The sequence below is a fragment of the Anolis sagrei genome, chromosome 1, assembly GCF_037176765.1.
Source record: "Anolis sagrei isolate rAnoSag1 chromosome 1, rAnoSag1.mat, whole genome shotgun sequence".
In the NCBI taxonomy this organism is placed as follows: Eukaryota; Metazoa; Chordata; class Lepidosauria; order Squamata; family Dactyloidae; genus Anolis; species Anolis sagrei.
In genome coordinates this window covers 246312719-246332117 of record NC_090021.1, presented here as the reverse complement: position 1 = coordinate 246332117, position 19399 = coordinate 246312719, and the positions used below count along the sequence as shown (strand labels likewise).

General features: G+C 39.9%; 1 protein-coding gene and 1 long non-coding RNA gene across 2 annotated transcripts in view; one reads left to right on the top strand and one right to left on the bottom strand.

Moving 5' to 3' along the window:
* LOC132770907 (tumor necrosis factor receptor superfamily member 6-like) overlaps positions 1 to 15928 on the top strand; it is a 24958-nt gene extending 9030 nt beyond the window's left edge. The window contains exons 2-10 of the mRNA XM_060768314.2: positions 4281 to 4359; positions 5385 to 5516; positions 6204 to 6312; positions 7415 to 7488; positions 8665 to 8799; positions 10116 to 10138; positions 11130 to 11336; positions 12316 to 12370; positions 14824 to 15928. Of these exons, the coding sequence (XP_060624297.2) occupies positions 4281 to 4359; positions 5385 to 5516; positions 6204 to 6312; positions 7415 to 7488; positions 8665 to 8799; positions 10116 to 10138; positions 11130 to 11336; positions 12316 to 12370; positions 14824 to 15122 (1113 nt within the window). The 3' untranslated portion in view covers positions 15123 to 15928. The remainder of the gene's footprint in view (positions 1 to 4280; positions 4360 to 5384; positions 5517 to 6203; positions 6313 to 7414; positions 7489 to 8664; positions 8800 to 10115; positions 10139 to 11129; positions 11337 to 12315; positions 12371 to 14823) is intronic.
* LOC132770915 (uncharacterized) lies at positions 4309 to 19399 on the bottom strand. Its single transcript, XR_009631034.2, has 4 exons — positions 19245 to 19399; positions 17094 to 17211; positions 10369 to 10519; positions 4309 to 4373 (listed from the first exon to the last, which is right to left on the bottom strand). It is a non-coding gene; the product is annotated as an uncharacterized lncRNA (long non-coding RNA).

Genomic DNA, 19399 nt, shown 5'->3' with positions numbered 1-19399 from the left:
AAGGCTTTAGAATAGTCAATGAAGCAGAAGTAGATGTTTTTCTGAAACTCCCTGCCTTTCTCCATTATCCAGCGGATATTGGCAATCTGGTCTCTCGTTCCTCTGCCTTTTCTAAACCCAGCTTGAACATCAGGCAACTCTCGCTCCATGTATTGCTGGAGTCTTCCTTGCAGGATCTTGAGCATTACCTTACTAGCATGAGAAATAAGGGCCACTGTACGGAAGTTTGAGCAGTCTTTCGCATTTCCCTTTTTTGGTATGGGGATATAAGTTGATTTTTTCCAGTCTGATGGCCATTCTTGTGTTTTCCATATTTGCTGGCAAATGGCATGCATCACCTTGACAGCATCATCTTTTAAGATTTTAAACAGTTCAGCTGGGATCCCATCATCTCCTGCTGCCTTGTTGTTAGCAATGCTTCTTAAGGCCCATTCAACCTCACTCCTCAGGATGTCTGGTTCTAATTCATTCACCACACCGTCAAAGCTATCCTCGATATTGTTATCCTTCCTATACAGATCTTCTGTATAGTCTCGCCACCTTCTCTTGATCTCTTCAGCTTCTGTTAGGTCCCTGCCATCTTTGTTTCTTATCATACCAATTTTTGCCTGAAATTTACCTCCAATGTTTCTAATTTTCTGGAAGAGGTCTCTTGTCCTTCCTATTCTGTTGTCTTCTTCCACTTCCATGCATTGCTTATTTAAAAATAGTTCCTTATCTCTTCTGGCTAACCTCTGGAATTGCGCATTTAACTGGGCATATCTCCCCTTTTCACTGTTTCCTTTTGCTTTCCCCCTTTCTTGGGCTACTTCCAGTGTCTCAGCAGACAACCATTTTGCCTTCTTGGTTTTCTTTTTCTTTGGAACGTACTTTGTTGCCGCCTCCTGAACAATGTCGCGGACTTCTGTCCATAGTTCTTCTGGGACTCTGTTTACTAAATCTAGTCCTTCAAATCTGTTCTTCACTTCCACTGTATATTCTCTAGGAATGTTAGTGAGATCATATCTAACTGGTCTGTGTATTTTCCCTGATCTCTTTAGTTTTATTCTAAATTGGGCAATAAGAAGTTCGTGATCTGAGCTACAGTCAGCCCCAGGTCTTGTTTTCACCGACCGGATGGATGTCCGCCACCTTTGGCTGCAAAGGATGTAGTCAATCTGATTTCGGTGTTGACCATCTGGTGAAGTCCATGTATAAAGCCGTCTTTTAGGTTGTTGGAAGAGAGTATTCGTTATACACAGCGAGTTTTCCTGGCAGAATTCTATCAGCCTGCGTCCCGCTTCATTTTGTTCTCCCAGACCATGCTTGCCTGTGATCCAAGTTGTCATTTGACTTCCCACCTTGGCATTCCAGTCTCCTGTAATGAAAATAATGTCTCTTTTTGGTGTATTATCCAGTAGGTCCTGCAGATCCTCATAGAACTGATCTACTTCTGCTTCTTCAGCAGCTGTGGTTGGGGCGTATATTTGGATCACTGTAATGTTGAAAGGCTTTCCTTGCACTCGAATTGAGATCATTCTGTCATTTTTTGGGTTGTATCCAAGCACCGCTTTAGCGAATTTCTTATTGATTATGAAGGCTACTCCATTTCTTCAATGTTCCTCTTGTCCGCAGTAGTAGATCTGGTGGTCATCTGATGTGAAGTGGCCCATTCCAGTCCATTTCAGTTCGCTGACCCCCAGAATGTCTATCTTTAGTCTTGACATCTCACCAATAACAACATCCAATTTGCCCTGGCTCATAGATCTTACATTCCAGGTTCCTATGGTGTGTTGATCTTTAGAGCATCGGATTCGTCGTTCACCTCCAGTACCGTCGGCCGCTAGCCTTCCTTTCGGCTTTGAGCTAGCTGCGTCATCACATCTGGGGCTAGTTGAACTTATCCTCTGCTCCTCCCCAGTAGCATTTTGGCCATCTTCCGACCTGGGAGTCCCATCTTCCAATGGCATACCGACATATCTCTGGTTGTACTGGTCCATTTAGTTTTCTTGGCAAGGATACTGGAGTGGTTTGCCATTGCCTTCCCCAGGGATCACGCTTGGTCTGACCTCTCTGCCACAACCGTCCCGTCTTGGGTGGCCCTTCACGGTTTCGCTCATGACATCATTGAGGTGCTCAAACTCCAGCGCCCCAACAAGGCGGTGATCCTTTGCTGGAGCCTATCCTAATTCAAACTAAACTCTGTAGGAATAAAAGTTTCCCCTTGACATTAAGTCTAGTTGTATCCGACTCTGGGGTGTGGTGCTCATCTCCATTTCTAAACCGAAGAGCCAGCATTGTCCATAGATGCCTCGAAGGTCATGTGGCCAGCATGACTGCATGGAGCACCGTTACCTTCTTGCCAGAGTGGTACTTACTGATCTACTCATATTTGCATGTTTTCAAATTGATCTTCTTGCCAGAGTGGTACTTATTGATCTACTCATATTTGCATGTTTTCAAACTGTTAGGTTGGCAGAAGCTGGGGCTAACAGCAGGAGCTCACCCTGCTCCCTGGATTCGAACCGCCGACCTTTTGGTCAGCAAGTTCACTAGCTCAGTGGTATTAAGGTGCAAAAAAATGATCAGATTTCCTTCAAGTAAGGGACGAGAAGGAAAACCAGTAAATGCCTGGAGAGGCTGGCAAGGTTCCTTCTCTTCCTCCTCCTCCACCCTTTTCCTGTCGCCTTCCCTTCATTTCCCTTCCCATATCAGCTTGAGCTGGGCTTCCCCCCAGCAACAGCAGCCATTGCCCTTTAACTTTGGGGACAGGAGCCACTGGCATAGAACCCTTTATCACCTGCTACCTCATCCTTTAAAGTTAATGTGATAGGAATGGGAAGTATCTTTTTATGCCACACATTTAAATTCAGGATTACTTTTCTTCCACAGCTGTCCAGACTTTTACTGTATCTTTGTCCACTTTGAGAACTCAACTTTATGTTACTAATCATGTCATAATGTTACCCAGCTGGGATTACTGTAGCTGTTTCTGCAGCCTAAAACTGGATATCTCATACATTAAATAGTTCAGATCTTTTCAGATGCATTGAAGTAAGCAAGTTTCAGCATCCAAATCCTGCGAAAACTCTTACTGACACAAAGATTAGGCTGAGACAGTGATTCATAAACCTGTGTTCTTGTAAATACACTACTTGACATTACTTTTGTCCTGTTTATAAATCCATTGCAGTGAAGGCTGCTGTCTCTGCAGTACTAGCCTAAAGGATCTGTTGTAAATTTCTGAAAGCACTAGCAGTGGGCTACAAAGAGCATCCATTTTCCTAGTTACCAATGTCATTGAAGACCTGTACTGTACTTATTATTTTTAAATCCCATTTTGTTCTGTTATTTCCTATGATGTGAGCCTGCTGTCAATCAATACATGCTCTGGTGGTCCTTGATTTGTTTTACTAGATACAGCAGACTCTCAGTTAACCAGAACCCAAGCAACCAGCAAAAAAATACTTTAAATAAAATGGATTAAAATAAATCGTTATAATACAGGAAAATAAAACCAGGTTTTATAATACAGCAGAACTTTGTTATATTAAGATAAATTTGTCTTTATTTATCTTGATTTGCATTTAATTGCTGCATTTAAATATTATTATCATATCAACACAGAGTTTATGGTGTGGGATATAATATGTTGGTATTAGATAGGCCTGTTTTTAATAGTAACTCTCAAGCAACTAGAAGTTGCCCTTACCTAGCATCTACAAATCTCAATGAATGCCAGTAGACTGAGAGTATACTGTGTACTGTATTAACATAAGGTTTTGAAGTGGACAGTGTGCCACAAACAAATAAAATCTACCTATCATCTAATTATATCTGTCCATACTTTTACATTTCCCCATTGGCACTGATTCTTGGCCCTTGTGGTCTCCTCCAATTTTATGATTCTCTGAAACCCCGTTTAGCTTGGCCAACTATCAGGAATTCTGGGAAGCCCAAAAGAGCTGAAGGACCAAAGTTTGGGAATCAATATTGTAAAGTTTGTGAAAACTAGTTTATTAGACTTCACATCATGGAATCCTCCATGTTGGCTGCAGGATCTTGTTGTTGTCGAAATATAAAATATTTCAAGCTCTCTTCTTGAGAGAGATGGGATGGAATAAACAATTTTTGTTCAACACTGAAATACGTTTCTAACTTTTTGAAAATGTAGCAAAGCACTTTCTTCATGTGAACATGATAGCTAACAAAATATGATTTTTTAAAAAGCCATGAAGTCACATATTTAAGATAGAATAATATACTTTGTTGCTTGAAATTTATCTTTCTTAATCTTTTAGGCTGAATCTCCACCGTTTCGCTGTAATGATGGAGAATATCCTTATAACGGTCAACGTTGTTGCAAGATGTGCCGTGCAGGTAACAACTATGTTCTGGAAAATAAAATTATACATACCTTTGTTAGTAGCAGAGACTGGAAATTATTTCTTTATTTTTAAAGCTCCCCTCATTTTAGTACACCAGCAAGACACGTCAGTCCACTATTCCTGCCCAGAAGCTGACTTCCCCCTGCAACACACACACATTGCTTGAAGCATTCTCTGCCATCTGACTGACTTCTAGTGCCAGAATGAAACAAAAAAGAAAACTATTCCAAACTCTAAAATGCCAAAATGGGGTAATGGTTATAATCTTAGGAAAGTCTGATTTTAGTCCCCACTGAGCCATGACACTTGCTAGGTGATCCTAGACCAGCCACCCCAATCACGAACTCACAGCTTATGTTTTTAGCAAAACATGTTTAGATGGTAAGGCTGTGAGAAGAGCTCTGTCTAAATTATTCTGGTACAGTATTTGGTGAGAAACCTGGAGTGGTTAGTAAATGCTGAGGTGCTTAGCAATGGTCTCCTAACTGTGTAAAATTTCAACACTATATTATTTAATATTAGATTAGTCCATGCATATTGACTCAGAAGCAGCTCCGACTAGATCTTTATGGAAATGATTGTTTATTGTTTATTCCGGAAAACGGAATGTTGGTGGGCAGGAAAAGAGATTTAAAGATGGGCTCAAAGCCAACCTTAAAAACTCTGGCATAGACACTGAGAACTGGGAAGCCCTGGCCCTTGAGCGCTCCAGCTGGAGGACAGCTGTGACCAGCAGTGCTGCAGAATTTGAGGAGGCACGAGTGGAGGGTGAAAGAGAGAAACGTGCCAGGAGGAAAGCGCGTCAAGCCAACCCCAACCGGGACCGCCTTCCACCTGGAACCCAATGCCCTCACTGTGGAAGAAGATGCAGAGCAAGAATAGGGCTCCACAGCCACATACGGACCCACAAGGAAATCCATAATGGAAGACCATCTTACTCGTCCAACGAGGGATCGCCTAAGTAAGTAAAGTAAGATTGTTTATTTCTTTTAGTAATAAGCTTCTCTTGTTTACTAGGTACTTATGTTGAAGAGTCCTGTACCATTCCCCATACTTTGGGGCACTGTTTACCTTGCACAAATGGAGAGGATTACACTGATCGTGAAAATGGCCTTCATCAATGCTTTCTTTGTGACAAATGCAAACCCGGTACAGTATGATTTAGCAACTAGTCTGCTTTCTGGTTTTGAAGTTTTTTAAAGTTCTGTCATGTTCTCTCGATGTATTCTCATCCTCTGTTTCCCAAATATCAGACGGAGGGGGGGGGGGGGGGAGCATTTCTATGACAACAAAATGTGGTGCAGGCAAGGAATGGCATGTTTTCTTTCTCTCTGTGTCTGGTAACTCCTTCTTTCTCTTCCTCCTCTCCCCCCTCTCCTCCCTAGTCCAGGAGGCAGCTAGGTGAGGTTGGATTCTGCATCCAAACCTGACCTGATAACTTTTAGAAGACTTTTGAAACAATGCCAAGGAATGCATGCACCCTTAGGTCCAAAGGTTGCACATCCCTAAATAAACTATTCAGAAGTAGAACTGTTTCCACCCTTCACTGTTTTCTCCTCCAGTGTTTACTGCTATAACTCATTCATGGTTGATCTCTTAAGGGATTTTATGTCTCTGATAGAGTTACATGAAATTAGCATTTTGACCAGACCTTTTGAACTACAACACCTAGAGTTCCCCACCAAGCATAGATTCTGGGTGTTGTGGTCCTAAAGTAAGATTTCCAAGCTCCAATTTTGGACTTGTACTCTTATACACACTGGTGCTTTCTTTAAAAAGTGAAGGAATAGTCAATAAAGGTAATTTAAAACACCTTGTGCTATTTTAATATTTTAGGATATATCATGGTGAAAGCCTGCACTGCTACAAACAACACAAAATGCCAGTGCCCTGAAGGGTATTACTGTCCCCCAGGCTGTGAGGAGTGTGTCAAGTGCAGGAAAAGGTCTGTACAGTAATAAATTTAATGTTATTCACTTTGGAAAAATATGTGCTAGTACTTGGTGAATTAGATCAATTTAGATTCTGGTTATTTATAATGATGCAAGTTACTAGAAGAAGATAGTTTTTTAAGACTATTGATTTACATCAAGTTTCACTGTAATACTTCTCTTTCCAAAGTACCAATGCACAGATAGCAGTGAACTAATAATTTGTGTATTTAATGATTGAAATACAGTTGGCCCTATGTATCCCAGACAAATCATTCAACTAAGGGCAGTATAGTCTACTTCACAATATATGACATAGATTTACAACCAAACCTATGGTCTTTACAGTATTGTAGCATTCGCTATTGCCTGTCTGCTATATTAGTCCCAACTAGAGCAAATCAGTGAAATTTGTGAAATCAATACTTATATAAGTTATATAAGTTTTGTTTATGTTTACTGTAATAAAGATTAATAGCTGAATTTAGGTCTAAACTTTGAGCCATATTGAACTGGAACCAAGTTATATTTATGAATTAAATGCAAAAGCAGACCAATTTTCCATGTTTAAATAGAAATAATTAAATGAGTGTGTTCCTTTTAGAAAGGTGAGGACCTGTCAGTTTTGCATGGGCAAAGCAGAATGATCAATCACCCAAAATGTAAGATCTAATTGTTCTGGGTGCATTTATGTCCTTCTCTTTAAGTGTAACCCCTGGTTTTTCAGAACCCCTGTACTTTGTCAGAGTTTCCAAACAACACAGAATTGAAATGAGGTTGTAAAGATATGACAGTGTTTTAAATTCACCTCGTTAATTTGATTCTTAGTTTTTAAAGAAATATAATCTGTTGTTTTCAAATCTGAGGTTTTCTTTTGTTACTACAAAATGCTACAGCAGTTACCTTAGACTTTCAAGTATTGACATATTAGTTACTATTGGATGTTGATTTTTGTACACCATTCCCATGTTGATTTTTGTACACCATTCCCATGCATTTATAGGATGTTTACATCCTCTCTCTGAACTGAGATGTTTATGTTGTCCTTCTTCATGAAACATATATTTCATTGGTCAAATAATCCATCATTATCTTTGTTTGTAAATGAAAATGTAGGTGTCCTAAAGGAGAAGTTCAGATCAAAAGTTGCAGTGCCACCACAGACATAGAATGTGCAACATCTTCCACAGGTACAGTGTGAATAGTCTCATTTCTACATCTAGTAAGACTCTTATATGGAAGTTGTTCAAAAAGAACGTTGAACATCCTAAAACGGAGACCAGTCTTGTTAAGAGAGGATTGAAGAGGGTTTTCCTATTTCCTATTTTGTCAGGATATCACTTCAATAGTCAGTGGTGACATTTTTCCTTACATGTGCATATTAAGGTTGCTGGTCAACAACATCCAGGCCCTTGTGATATCACAAATGTGGTGCAGGCAAGGAATGGCATGATGGCAGCTGGCTGTGAAAATGGGCAAGAGGCTGATCTGGGTAAACAAGCCCACAATTTTGATAAAATCCAGCTAATTGGTTAATACGGTTATCTGGCAACACAGGGGGTAGGGAGCATTTTTCACTAGCTGAGCAGGTGCCATAATTAACCCAGTACTTGCAACAGTTGCACATATTTCCATACATTGTCTCTAATGGCTTTACTAAAGATACAAATGAAACATAGAGTGGGAGTTTCCAGCCCCTGTGTTGGATCTAGTAGACAGCTTAGTCTCAGCTCTCAAACCTTCCACCACTGCTCTCAGTGTTTGCAGAAGAAGATGGTTCAGTTCCCAATAGTGACACTTAGTTTCCTGCTTTGATCCTCATGACCTAACAAACCCAAAGGCATATTCTCTCCCTCTTTCTCCTGTCCTAAGTGCAACATGCATGGAAACACCTTTTCCAGAGAGCTTTGGTGTTAGCCAAAAACAACCAGAGATGGTTTCCCAGGCTTTAAAACAACCTTTCATACAAATATCAGATTTTGTTCTCCTAAAGTGCCATTTATCCTGTGAATAATCTCTCTGACTGGAAATCTGAAACACAATAATAGTTTGCTGGCCAATTTTCTGGGCATACACATGCTTCATTTTGTTGTGGCCTGAAAGACATTCGAAAATGTACACAGGTGAAAAGGGGCTAAGTCTCTGAACATCTTTTAAGAGATGACTTTCATCATCTTTGACTTGTTGCACTCTGTCTTTCACAGAAAGTAGCTCCTTTCCTCATTTTTAAATATCAAAGATGTGTTTGTGTAAAGCATTAGCTAATTATGTTGCCAAAACCAATCTATGTGTTTCAACTGTACTTCAAATCATGTAGAATATTCTTGTGGTCTGGACTCATTTTAAGTGTTTTTAATACATTTTAGAAACTACAGATTCTACACATCGAATGGATTTCATCATCCCTGTAGGTGTCATCATTGCGATTGTGATTGTGATCATTATCGCGTACTTTGTCTTCAAATTTAGAAAGAGCAATGCATTCTCTGAACTGGAAAGAGGTAATTTTTTGAAATAGAGATGAACCTTCTTTATGTATCCAAATATTCAAAATAAAATGAGCTAAAATGAAGGCTAATGGAGAACTACAATTGGGGAAGAGGTACTGCTGTGAAGAACTGCTGTGGACAGTGCATGGCTTCCTTGGACCCATTCACCACTGCAAGAATATTTTTGATGGGGGAAAAAGCCAAATAATGCATCTAGCAAAGAGTAAATAATTCAATTCCAATAGCTTCTCCTAGTTCCCTTTCATAGAAGGCCAGACCTTCTCCTCCTGACTCTTCTTTTGCTTTTTATTTAAAGAGCCATTTGATGATTAACTGTTTGTGCAGAAAAACCTTTTTTATGTGAGAAGGTGTTATTTATTGTTATTTTTTAAATTACAAAATTGCAGGCTAATAAACATTCATGGGGTTGTTGATATGATCGCTTGTTTATGTTTTAACTTGTTTTGCCGTCAAGGTGTTAGCTTTGTCTTATTTTAAACGTCTTATATATAAAATACATAAATAAACCTTGAGGTTATACAACTTGACATTTAAAGGCTGCCTTGGTCCATGTCTTAGCTTGTTTCAGGCCTGACATTACCTTTCTTACTGGACTCGCCTCCCCATTTCCAAGAGAATGTTTTGGACCTGAAATATGTAGAATTGATCCTTCTTCCCAAATGGGGATATTATTTGCCATTCTTCAGTCACCCTTGAGAATGGTGGTTGGGGGGACTGTTTGACATTCTTTCTGACATGGGAGAATTGCAGCTCATTGGGGTCAAAGGTGAAGTGAAATAGGTCCACAGGTCTTTTAAAGCTTTCAACTACAGTTGCAGACACAGCACCCAATGTGGTGTCATGCTGAACCACACTTTTAGTAATCTGTCCCTTTATTTCTGAGCCTCCGAGAGGTTAGTTGAAGGGGAGGGGCATTTTCATATTAAACTTCAAATTAAAATAATGGTGCAATCCTATGCCTGGACCTTTGAAAATTAATGATGTCCAGTCAGCAGTTGGAATCTCAAGGCAATGGACCTTCAAGGGAAAAGTCTAGTATCATTTACCCATTACAGGAATAAAGAGCTAAAAACCATAAAAGGAAGCAAGAGTTCATTTCCAAATTGAAAGAATGACAAATCCTGCATGTTTGCATGTTTATTTGCTTTAAAGTCACTCGTTCCACTTATGGTGATCCCATGAATTTCATAGCATTTTCTTAGACAAAGAATACTTAAGAGGTGGACTACTCCACTTTTAATTTGAGGCTAAGCTCATAATTATGATCTCATACACTAATATATGCCTTTTTTTCTTTTTCCCCCTAGAAAAGGAATCCAAGTCTTCTTTGGTAAGTAGTCTATAAAGCACACATTTTTCAACCAGAAATTTGGGTGCATCTTAGGGCATATCTGTGGCGTAATGTAAAATAAACCGCGTGCAGTTCATGTTCAATCAGCTCACACACTGCCTTGCCAGAGAAAGAAAATATGCCACGTAAGTGAACAATAAAGAACAAGTAGTTTACACTTCGTAGTTCAGAACAACATATGTACAATGTGATCAGTTTCATTAACTCACATAAAGTCCTTTTCATGAGAGATTTAAAATGGTCTTTCTTTGTCCATGTTGGATAAACCTTCTTTCAGCAGCCAGAAGTAAATCAGTCTGTCTCTCTTGCTGTGCTTCTCTCTTCAAACTCTCTCTCTCTCTGCATCTGCATAGCTCAAGCCTGAACAAAAATGCAACAGTATCCAAAAGTCCCAGGCTCAGCCATCTCCCCAGGCATTGCCCAATCAATCAACTTCATGCATCTTACTTTACAGTTGACACACACACATTAATTGATTCCTTGCATGCTCCAACAGTATCTACACATGCACTTTAACCTGAATCAGGCAGTGGAAGTTTCATAAGCAGACCCATGTAAAGCATGCAGCTGTGATCTAAATGAGATTGTGTTGCCATGGTCAGATCCAGTGTCCCAAGGAATGGGCGCAACTGACACCATTTCTTCATAAACATATATTTTTAAAATCCAATAAAAATAATTGGAAATTATGTTATAATGAGGCTCCAGTATATGCAACACCTTCCCCAAACTTGTACCCTCCATACATCTGGGACTACAACTTCAGCTGTGAAAATTAATGATCAAGGATAATAGCCACTGTAGTCCAAAACATAACATATACTGTATTTCCACTGGAACAACACCAGTCATCCTGAGTCTTCCTAGATTTTGGTTCACATAAAACTGTCCAAATCTTAGGAAGGGCATACTGTGCTGGAACACTGAGTATTACCCAAAGACTTAAAAGGATTGATTTTTTTACTTGCAGATATCTGTAAGTGGTGAAGTTACAAACACTAATCCTGGAACGTCTGCTTCTGAGATGCCTGTACTGAGAAATGAGAGAGGCCAGAATGTGAAGAGCAGCAATTTGATGGTTGGCAGCACGAACGAAGGATCTGACCCTGGGAATGTCCCAACAGCTCCATTATTGCAGCAACCAGAGAACTCTGATGTTCCAAATGTGCCAGCAAATGTAAGAAATTAATTAAGAGTTGCAGAGTTGGAAAAAGCGGTCTGTCTTTTGCTCTCGCTTTGGGTGCATTTAGACTGTAGAATAAGTGCAGTTTGATACCACTTCTTAACTGCCATGGGACAATACAATGGTATCCTGAGAGTTGCAGTTTGGTGAAGCACCGACTCTCTTTAGCTAAGAAGGCTAAAGACCTTCAAAAACTACATCTCCCAGGATTCCATAGTGTTGAGCCATGATGGTTTAAGTGGTGTCAAACTGCATTCATTCTATAGTGTAGATGCACCTCTCCTTTCTCACACATACCTTTTCATTTTCATTTTACATCAAAATATGAAGTGTATAATCCCAGTGTATTACAAAATACTTTACGGGCAAGTATTTGTTTTGCCACATGATATGCTGTGGTGCTTTTTCAAAAAAGTCGCTAGTAGTGAAAAATCTTAAAGGGATAAGTGATTGGGAAAGTTTTTTGCTCAGAAGTTTGACCCAGTTTTCTTGATTCCCAACATTGCTCATAGTGGAGAGCTGGTCTCCTGGGGAGTGATGAGAAGCAAAGTAAAATCTTTATATATGCAACATTTAATGTACTTTCATAGGGCCCTTCATAATGATTCTATGGCTCTGTGCCATTAAGTAAAAAATAGTGTTAGAATGTTTAAACTAAAAAAAAAATTAAAATGCAAAATATAATGAACAGTGCTTTCTTATTCTGTGAAAGATTTACTTTTTAAAAAGGTTCTACACTCAAATGTTGCATCTTTAAAGCCCTATATTGATTCCATCATTACAGCATTCATTTTGCCTAAGATCTGTTAGTTGTGTATGTTCTTTAAAAAGTTAACTTATAATATTAAAAAATACTTGTACTAAACATTTGCTCTTCTTCATATAATGTATCTGTGCTGACTTGAGTGGGTCAATGCTTTATTTCTTAAAAATTACTATAAGTAATTATGGCCATTTTCCCTTATTATTTTAGATACCAGCACCTAAAAAACCTATGGTGAAAGTAATAGATGGTTATTCAAAAGAAGGTGAGTTGTTACACACCCTTTTTCAGGCTATAGCCCCCAAACTTTCTCCTATATCTTTCCTTGCTGCCACCATTGCATTTGCAAGGAACTGTCCAGCAGAGCTATTTTGAGTGGTCAGAGGGCTGTTACATCCTGGTCCTCAAGGAGAAATCCGTTAACACTCAGCAATCCACTGTGAAGAATTTGTAAGGCAGTTTGTAGATAAAGTCACTCAGATTCGTTCTAACTTGGATGCCATTATTGACACAGTTCCAATGGAAGTAACTCTGGCTACTGCTTGTCCAGTGTTGACGGATACCTTTCAATTTGTACAACTTGAGGACATGGACAGGATCCTTGGAGAGGTGAAAGCTACCACATTTATTTATTTATTTATTTCACAGTTTTCTATACCGAGCTTCTCAACCTCTTTGAGGGACTCAGCCCGGTTTCCAGCCATAAAAAACATATACACTCATTAAAATATCATATATCACAATTACAAAAACAACTTTAAAAACACTATATGTAAAACTACAGTGGTCAGTCGTCCTATTAAGATGGATCTACATCCACTTCCATCCAGGGTCCTATGGTGTTGTCTCATTCATCGAAGGCCTGACTCCACAGCCACGTCTTCACCCGTTTCCTAAATGTTAGGATGGATGTATACCACATGTATTCTAGATCCTCACCCTTCCTGGCTGATCAAGCGGGTCAGAAGGGGACTGGCACAGTGGGTGAAGATGGCGGTCAATGCCTCCTTGGAACAAGGCAAAGTTCCAACTAAAGGAGGCAGCTGTGCGGCCTATATTTTAAAAAACCAACCTTCCCTTTCTAAGCAAGGTTCTGGAGCATGTGATGGCCTTCCAACTCCAAGAATTTCTGAATGACATTGATTATCTAGATCCATTTCAATCTGCTTTCAGGCTTGTCTACAGGGAGTGGACAACCTCGCTGTTGCAGCAGCTTCACTGGCTGCCAGTCTGTTCAAAGTTCTGCTTATGACCTTTAAAGCCCTCGACCAGTCATTCTCAACCTGTGGGTCCCCAGATGTCTTGGTCTTCAACTCCCAGAAATCCTAACAGCTGGTAAACTGGTTGGGATTTCTGGTAGTTCTAGGCCAAAACACCTGGGAACCCACAGGTTGAGAACCCTATACGGTTCAGGTCCAGGCTACTTGGCTTACAGCATCCCCTCGTACGATCCTGCCCGGGCCTTGAGATCTTCAGGAGAGGCCTTTCTCTCAATCCCACTTCCATCTCAAGCTTGGTTGCTGGGAACGAGAGAGCGAGCCTTCTCGGTGGCTGCCCCTTGACACTGGAACTCTCTGCTCAGGGAAGCCAGAACAGCCTCCTTCCTGCTGTCCTTCCAGAGGGGCAGGCTAAAACGTTTTTATTGAAACAGGCATTTAAAAATGTTGTTGTTTAAGAACCAGTCAGGAAGTGCTGGGGTTTTTAACTTTGAATATGTTTTGATGGATTTTAACTGATTTTTTTTTTACTGCTGTTTGTGTTTAATTCTGTTTTATTTTTTTTATATTTGTATATTTTAATTTCTCTGCTAATACTTTTATGTCAAGCTGCATTGTGTCCCCTTTGGGGAGATAAAGCAGATTATAAATAAATATAATAATAATAAACAACACTGAAAAATTCAATTTTATTGGTTTTTACGTAGAGGTAAAATAATGGTAGACCAATACCATATATTCATTTGTTTCAAATTATTTATGTATCCATGAACATTTTTTTTAAAGTTCATGAGGTTCTTATACTTTTTGTATGAGTGTGGCCACTCGAAGAGATAAACAGCACGCCGGCAGCATTTGGAGGAATGTGGCTCAGATTAATAAGCAAAGAGATAAACAAGCGCTGTGCCCCAAAACATAGATACTTTGCTGTCCCCTTCACAAGAGAAAACAAATCAGAAATAGTTCTGTATATTATAGTCTCTTGCTATGTTTAAACCATGAAATCAGAGTTCAGATTTCCCAAACAAGCCATACTATCATACGGTACCAACCTAAAATGATGGTTTCATGGGTTGTTCATAAGCTCTCAACCACATTTTCTATATGGAATAGTTCTGGTTTGTTTTCTGTGCAACTACAAAAGCTAAAGAACTTCATAGGTGCATTTACACTGTAGAATTAATGTAGTTTGACACCACTTTAACTGCCATGGCTTCATGCTATGGATTCATGGGAGTTGTAGTTTTATAAGGTTTTTAGCTCTCTCTGCCAAAGAGTGCTGGTGTCTCACCTAAGTATTGCTTGATTCCACAGCATTGGGCCATGGCAGTTAAAGATATATCAAACTGCATTAATTCTAAAGTTTAGAAGATATGTTTGTAGAAAAAATAGAGCTTCTTTTCATTGACTGTTTTCCTCTGAATGGCATGTACACCACCATATTGAGATTGTTTAAAATTTATTTTTTTCAAATGTATAATGCATTTTTCTTTCCCTATAGAACTAAAGAGGATTTATTTTCACACGAGGGACATGGTAGATATACACGACTGGTATGACCTTATGAGGAAGTGTGGCTTATCTGATATCGACATTGGCAACATAAAGCATGACCATTCTGGGCATATAAATGAAGCACGTCATCAGATGTTATTTACTGTATGGCATCGATTCGGAATTCGTGAAGCTTTATGTAAATTATTAGATGGACTGTGGGAATTGAAGCTTATGAGTATTTATGAAAATGTAACAAATGAATTAATAAGCCATAAAATAATAACACTGGAAACCAAAGACTAAAGTCTTGGGTTTGTTAAAAACGTGTGAGGTCAGAATCTCTAAACTGCATCCTTTTGTATATGACCTTACTTTAATGCACGTTACTTTTTGCTGATGATGAATAAGTAGAAAACACATCTGTTAAAACAGGTATGGATTTCAATATGTCTGGAGACTGGACGGATGCATATTTGTACATGTGTATTTTTATAACATCTGATCTTGATAGTGACTGTACTTGGAACTTCTGTGAGTTGCTTGAGGATGCTCTCCAAGTAAGTCTCTGCAATATTTCAAAATCTCAAATTTGTTTGTCACCCTTATTGAGAAACAGTTGCAAAATGAATGTGCATGGTGCAAGGTAAAGATACTTTATATACTATCTTGATAGGAATAAAGTTGCCAGACTTAAAATATGTAACAGAAATGGCTGTGGCTTGTCATGGCTGTGTTATCGAGGGGTGAGGGTTGAACATCCTCGAGAAAATGTATGATATTATGACCAAGTTTCAGAGTAATGCAGTAGGCTTTTGCGTACATTGTGCGATGTTTCTGTCAACATTCAGCAGGCTGAAAGCACTATGATAATTTCTTACTTTGGAGCCAGAACCCTAAATACATTTTTACTGTGGCTACGATATCTTTTGTAAAGGTTTCCTTCATTATAATTAAGAGAACTTTGCCACGTTGAATTGTAGAAGAGTTATGGATTGGGGTATTTATTAAATTCTGTGCCTTTCAAACAAGATTTTTGAATCATGATGCTTGAATTTTTACAACTTTTATACCACCTGTAATTTTTTAAATAAAAAACCTTTTCAAATTAATGTTTCTGAGTCATATCAGTAAATGAGGGCACAAGAGAAGTGAGCCTTTTGCCTATGTATCCTAAAGGCACCAAGTAAAGGTAAAGGTTTTCCTCTGACATTAAGTCCAGCTGGCGGTTGTTGCTCATCTCCTTTTCTAAGCCGAAGAGCTGGCATTGTCCGTAGACACCTCCAAGGTTATGTGGCTGGCATGACTGCATGGAGTGCGGTACCTATTGATCTTCTCATATTTGCATGTTTTCCAACTGCTAGGTTGGCAAAAGCTGGGGCTAACAGCGGGAGCTCATTCCGGTCCCCTCAGCAAGTTCAGCAGCACAGCACTTTAAACAACTGCACCACTGGGGGCATCAACTCCTGTCAGATCTTGGAAGCTAAGCAGAAGCAGCCCTGGTTAGCATTTGGATGGGAGACCACCAATTAATGCCGACCAGATGGCATAAGCTTTGAGGAAGGATCTGGCAAAACCTCCTGAGTATTCTTTGCCTAAGAAAAAAGCCCTATGAAATTCATGGTCTCTGCACAAGTTGAGAAACAATTTAAAGGCACATATACACACACAAACAAGGAGGAAAGTCAACCTGAATTTAATTTGTTGAGCAAATCTGAATGTCAATGACCATTGTCTTGGCCATCTTACTTACATCCTTCTAGGTGGGTCAAACTTTCCTAATATTTCAGATGGGATGGGGGCTTAAGAATCAGTGACTTAATTTAAGACTATCCAGTGGATTCAAGGATCAGGCAAATTCCATCCCAAATTCTTAAAACTTTAGATTGAAAAATCAATATACAGTAGAGTCTCGCTTATCCAACCTACGCCCATCCAATGTTCTGTATTAACCAATGCAGTCTGCCTCCCGCCTGGATTCACAGCTGTTTCAATACATTGCAATGTTTTGGTGCTAAATTTGTAAATACAGCAATTACTACATAACGTTACAGTGTATTGACCTGCTTTTTCTGTCCATTTGTTCTAAAACATGATGTTTTGGTGCTTAATTTTAAAATCATAATGTAATTTGATAATTAATAGGCTTTTCCTTATATAACGTTTTCACTTATCCAACGTTCTGCCAGCCCATTTATGTTGCATAAGTGAGACTCTACTGTAATTACATCCTCTGGGGTGATAGGAGAGAAACATCATATAGGAAAGAATATTAACCTCTGAATTCGTGCCCCATTCAGCTTGTAAGAGTCTGAGGAAGGTGAAGACAAGCCCAGCTGAAGAGCAGGCTGCATCCATTTGGGTCCCGTGTCAGCGAGGGTCTTCATTTCCAGCACTTCCCAGATAGGAAAAAAATAAAATAAGCTTAGTTACAAAGAACATCTTGACCCTGAACCAAGTTCTCCCTTTCCCATGATATACTGATGCCGGCAATAGTTATGTTATATTCTTTCCATGTATTCATTTATTGTATGAGACCCTCAACTCTACAAGCTTCTGAAGCCAGCATATTGTAAAACCGGCCACTAGGGATGCATCTACATTGTAAAATTAATGTATTGTCGAAGGCTTTCATGGCTGGAATCACTAGGTTCTTGTAGATTTTTTCGGGCTATAGGGCCATGTTCTAGAGGCATTTCTCCTGACGTTTCGCCTGCATCTATGGCAAGCATCCTCAGAGATAGTGAGGTCTGTTGGAAACAGGAAAATGGGTTTATATATCTGTGGAATAACTGGGGTGGGGCAAAGAGCTCTCTGCTGAAGCTAGGTGTGAATGTTTCAGCTGACCACCTTCATTAGCATTTGAAGGTTTGGCTGAGCCTGGGAAAATGTTCTGTTGAGAGGTGTTAAGATGTGCCTGGTTGTTTCCTCTCTGCTGTTTTGCTGTAGTAATTTTAGAGTTTTTTAATACTGGTAGCCAGATTTTGTTCATTTTCATGGTCTCCTCCTTTCTGTTGAAATTGTCCACATGCTTGTGGATTTCAATGGCTTCTCTGTGTAGTCTGACATGGTGGTTGTTGGAGTGGTCCAGCATTTCTGTGTTCTCAAATAATATGCTGTGTCCAGGCTGGTTCATCAGGTGCTCTGCTATGGCTGACTTCAACCAGAGAAGACTACTTCAACCAGAGAAGTCAGCCATAGCAGAGCACCTGATGAACCAGCCTGGACACAGCATATTAGAAATGCCTCTAGAACATGGCCCTATAGCCCGAAAAACCTACAAGAACCTAGTGTAGAATTAATTTTCACCATGGAAAAAGAAAACGAAGGAAGACTGCCTTTTCTAGATGTCCTAGTCATCCGTAAACCAGATCAACAACTGGGTCACACCGTTTACAGAAAACCCACACACACAGATAGATATCTACATAAAAACTCCAACGATTACCCAAGGGAAGCTGATGAGGAAGCACAACATACAAACTATCTACAGACCCACCAAGAAAATCCAACTAATGCTATGTTCAGGAAAGGACAAAAGGGATCCTCTCACCTCTGCAGGAATCTACCGTATACCATGCAGCTGTGGACAAGTCTACATAGGGACCACCAAACGCAGCATTGCCCAAACACGAATCAAGGAACATGAAAGGCACTGCAGACTACTTCAACCAGAGAAATAAGCAATAGCAGAGCACCTGATGAACCAACCTGGACACTGCATTTTATTTGAGAACACAGAAATGCTGGACCACTCTCACAACCACCATGTCAGACTACACAGAGAAGCCACTGAAATCCACAAGCATGTGGACAATTTCAACAGAAAGGAGAAACAAAATCTGGCTACTAGTATTAAAAAGACTCTAAAATTACAACAGCAAAACAACAGAGAGGAAACAATCTGGGACATCTAATCACCTCTCAACAAAAGATTGCTCCAGGCACTGCCAGGCCATTATATGCTAATCAAGGTGGTCAGTTGAAACATTCACACCTAGCTCCAGCAGACAAGAGTCCTTTGTCCCACCCTGGTCATTCCACAGATATTTAAACCCCTTTTTCCTAGTTCCAACAGACCTCACTACCTCTGAGGATGCTTGCCATAGATGCAGGCGAAACGTCAGGAGCGAATGCCTCTAGAACATGGCCATATAGCCCGAAAAAACCTACAAGAACCCAGTGATTCCGGCCATGAAAGCCTTCAACAATACATAGAATTAATATAGTTTTACACCACTTTAACTCAATGCTGTGGAACCATGAAAGTTGCAGTTTGGTGAGGCACCAGCACTCTGGCGGAGAAGGCTAAAGACCTTTTTTAAAAAGACTAGAACACCTAAAACCCCCTAGCATTTAGCCATGGCAGCGAAAGGGGTGTCAAACTGCATTCACTCTACAATTCTGGGAGTTGGAAGTCCAAAACACCTGGAGGGCCGATGTTTGCCAGGCCTGCTCCAGCGCATTGAGCCAGGCCGATTGCAAAGGGGTCACGCGGCGTTCACGCGACTGATCCCCGGTCACGTGATTTCCTCGAGCCCCAGTAGACGCTTCCCAGGCGTTGCCTCGTTACGCGCGCGGGG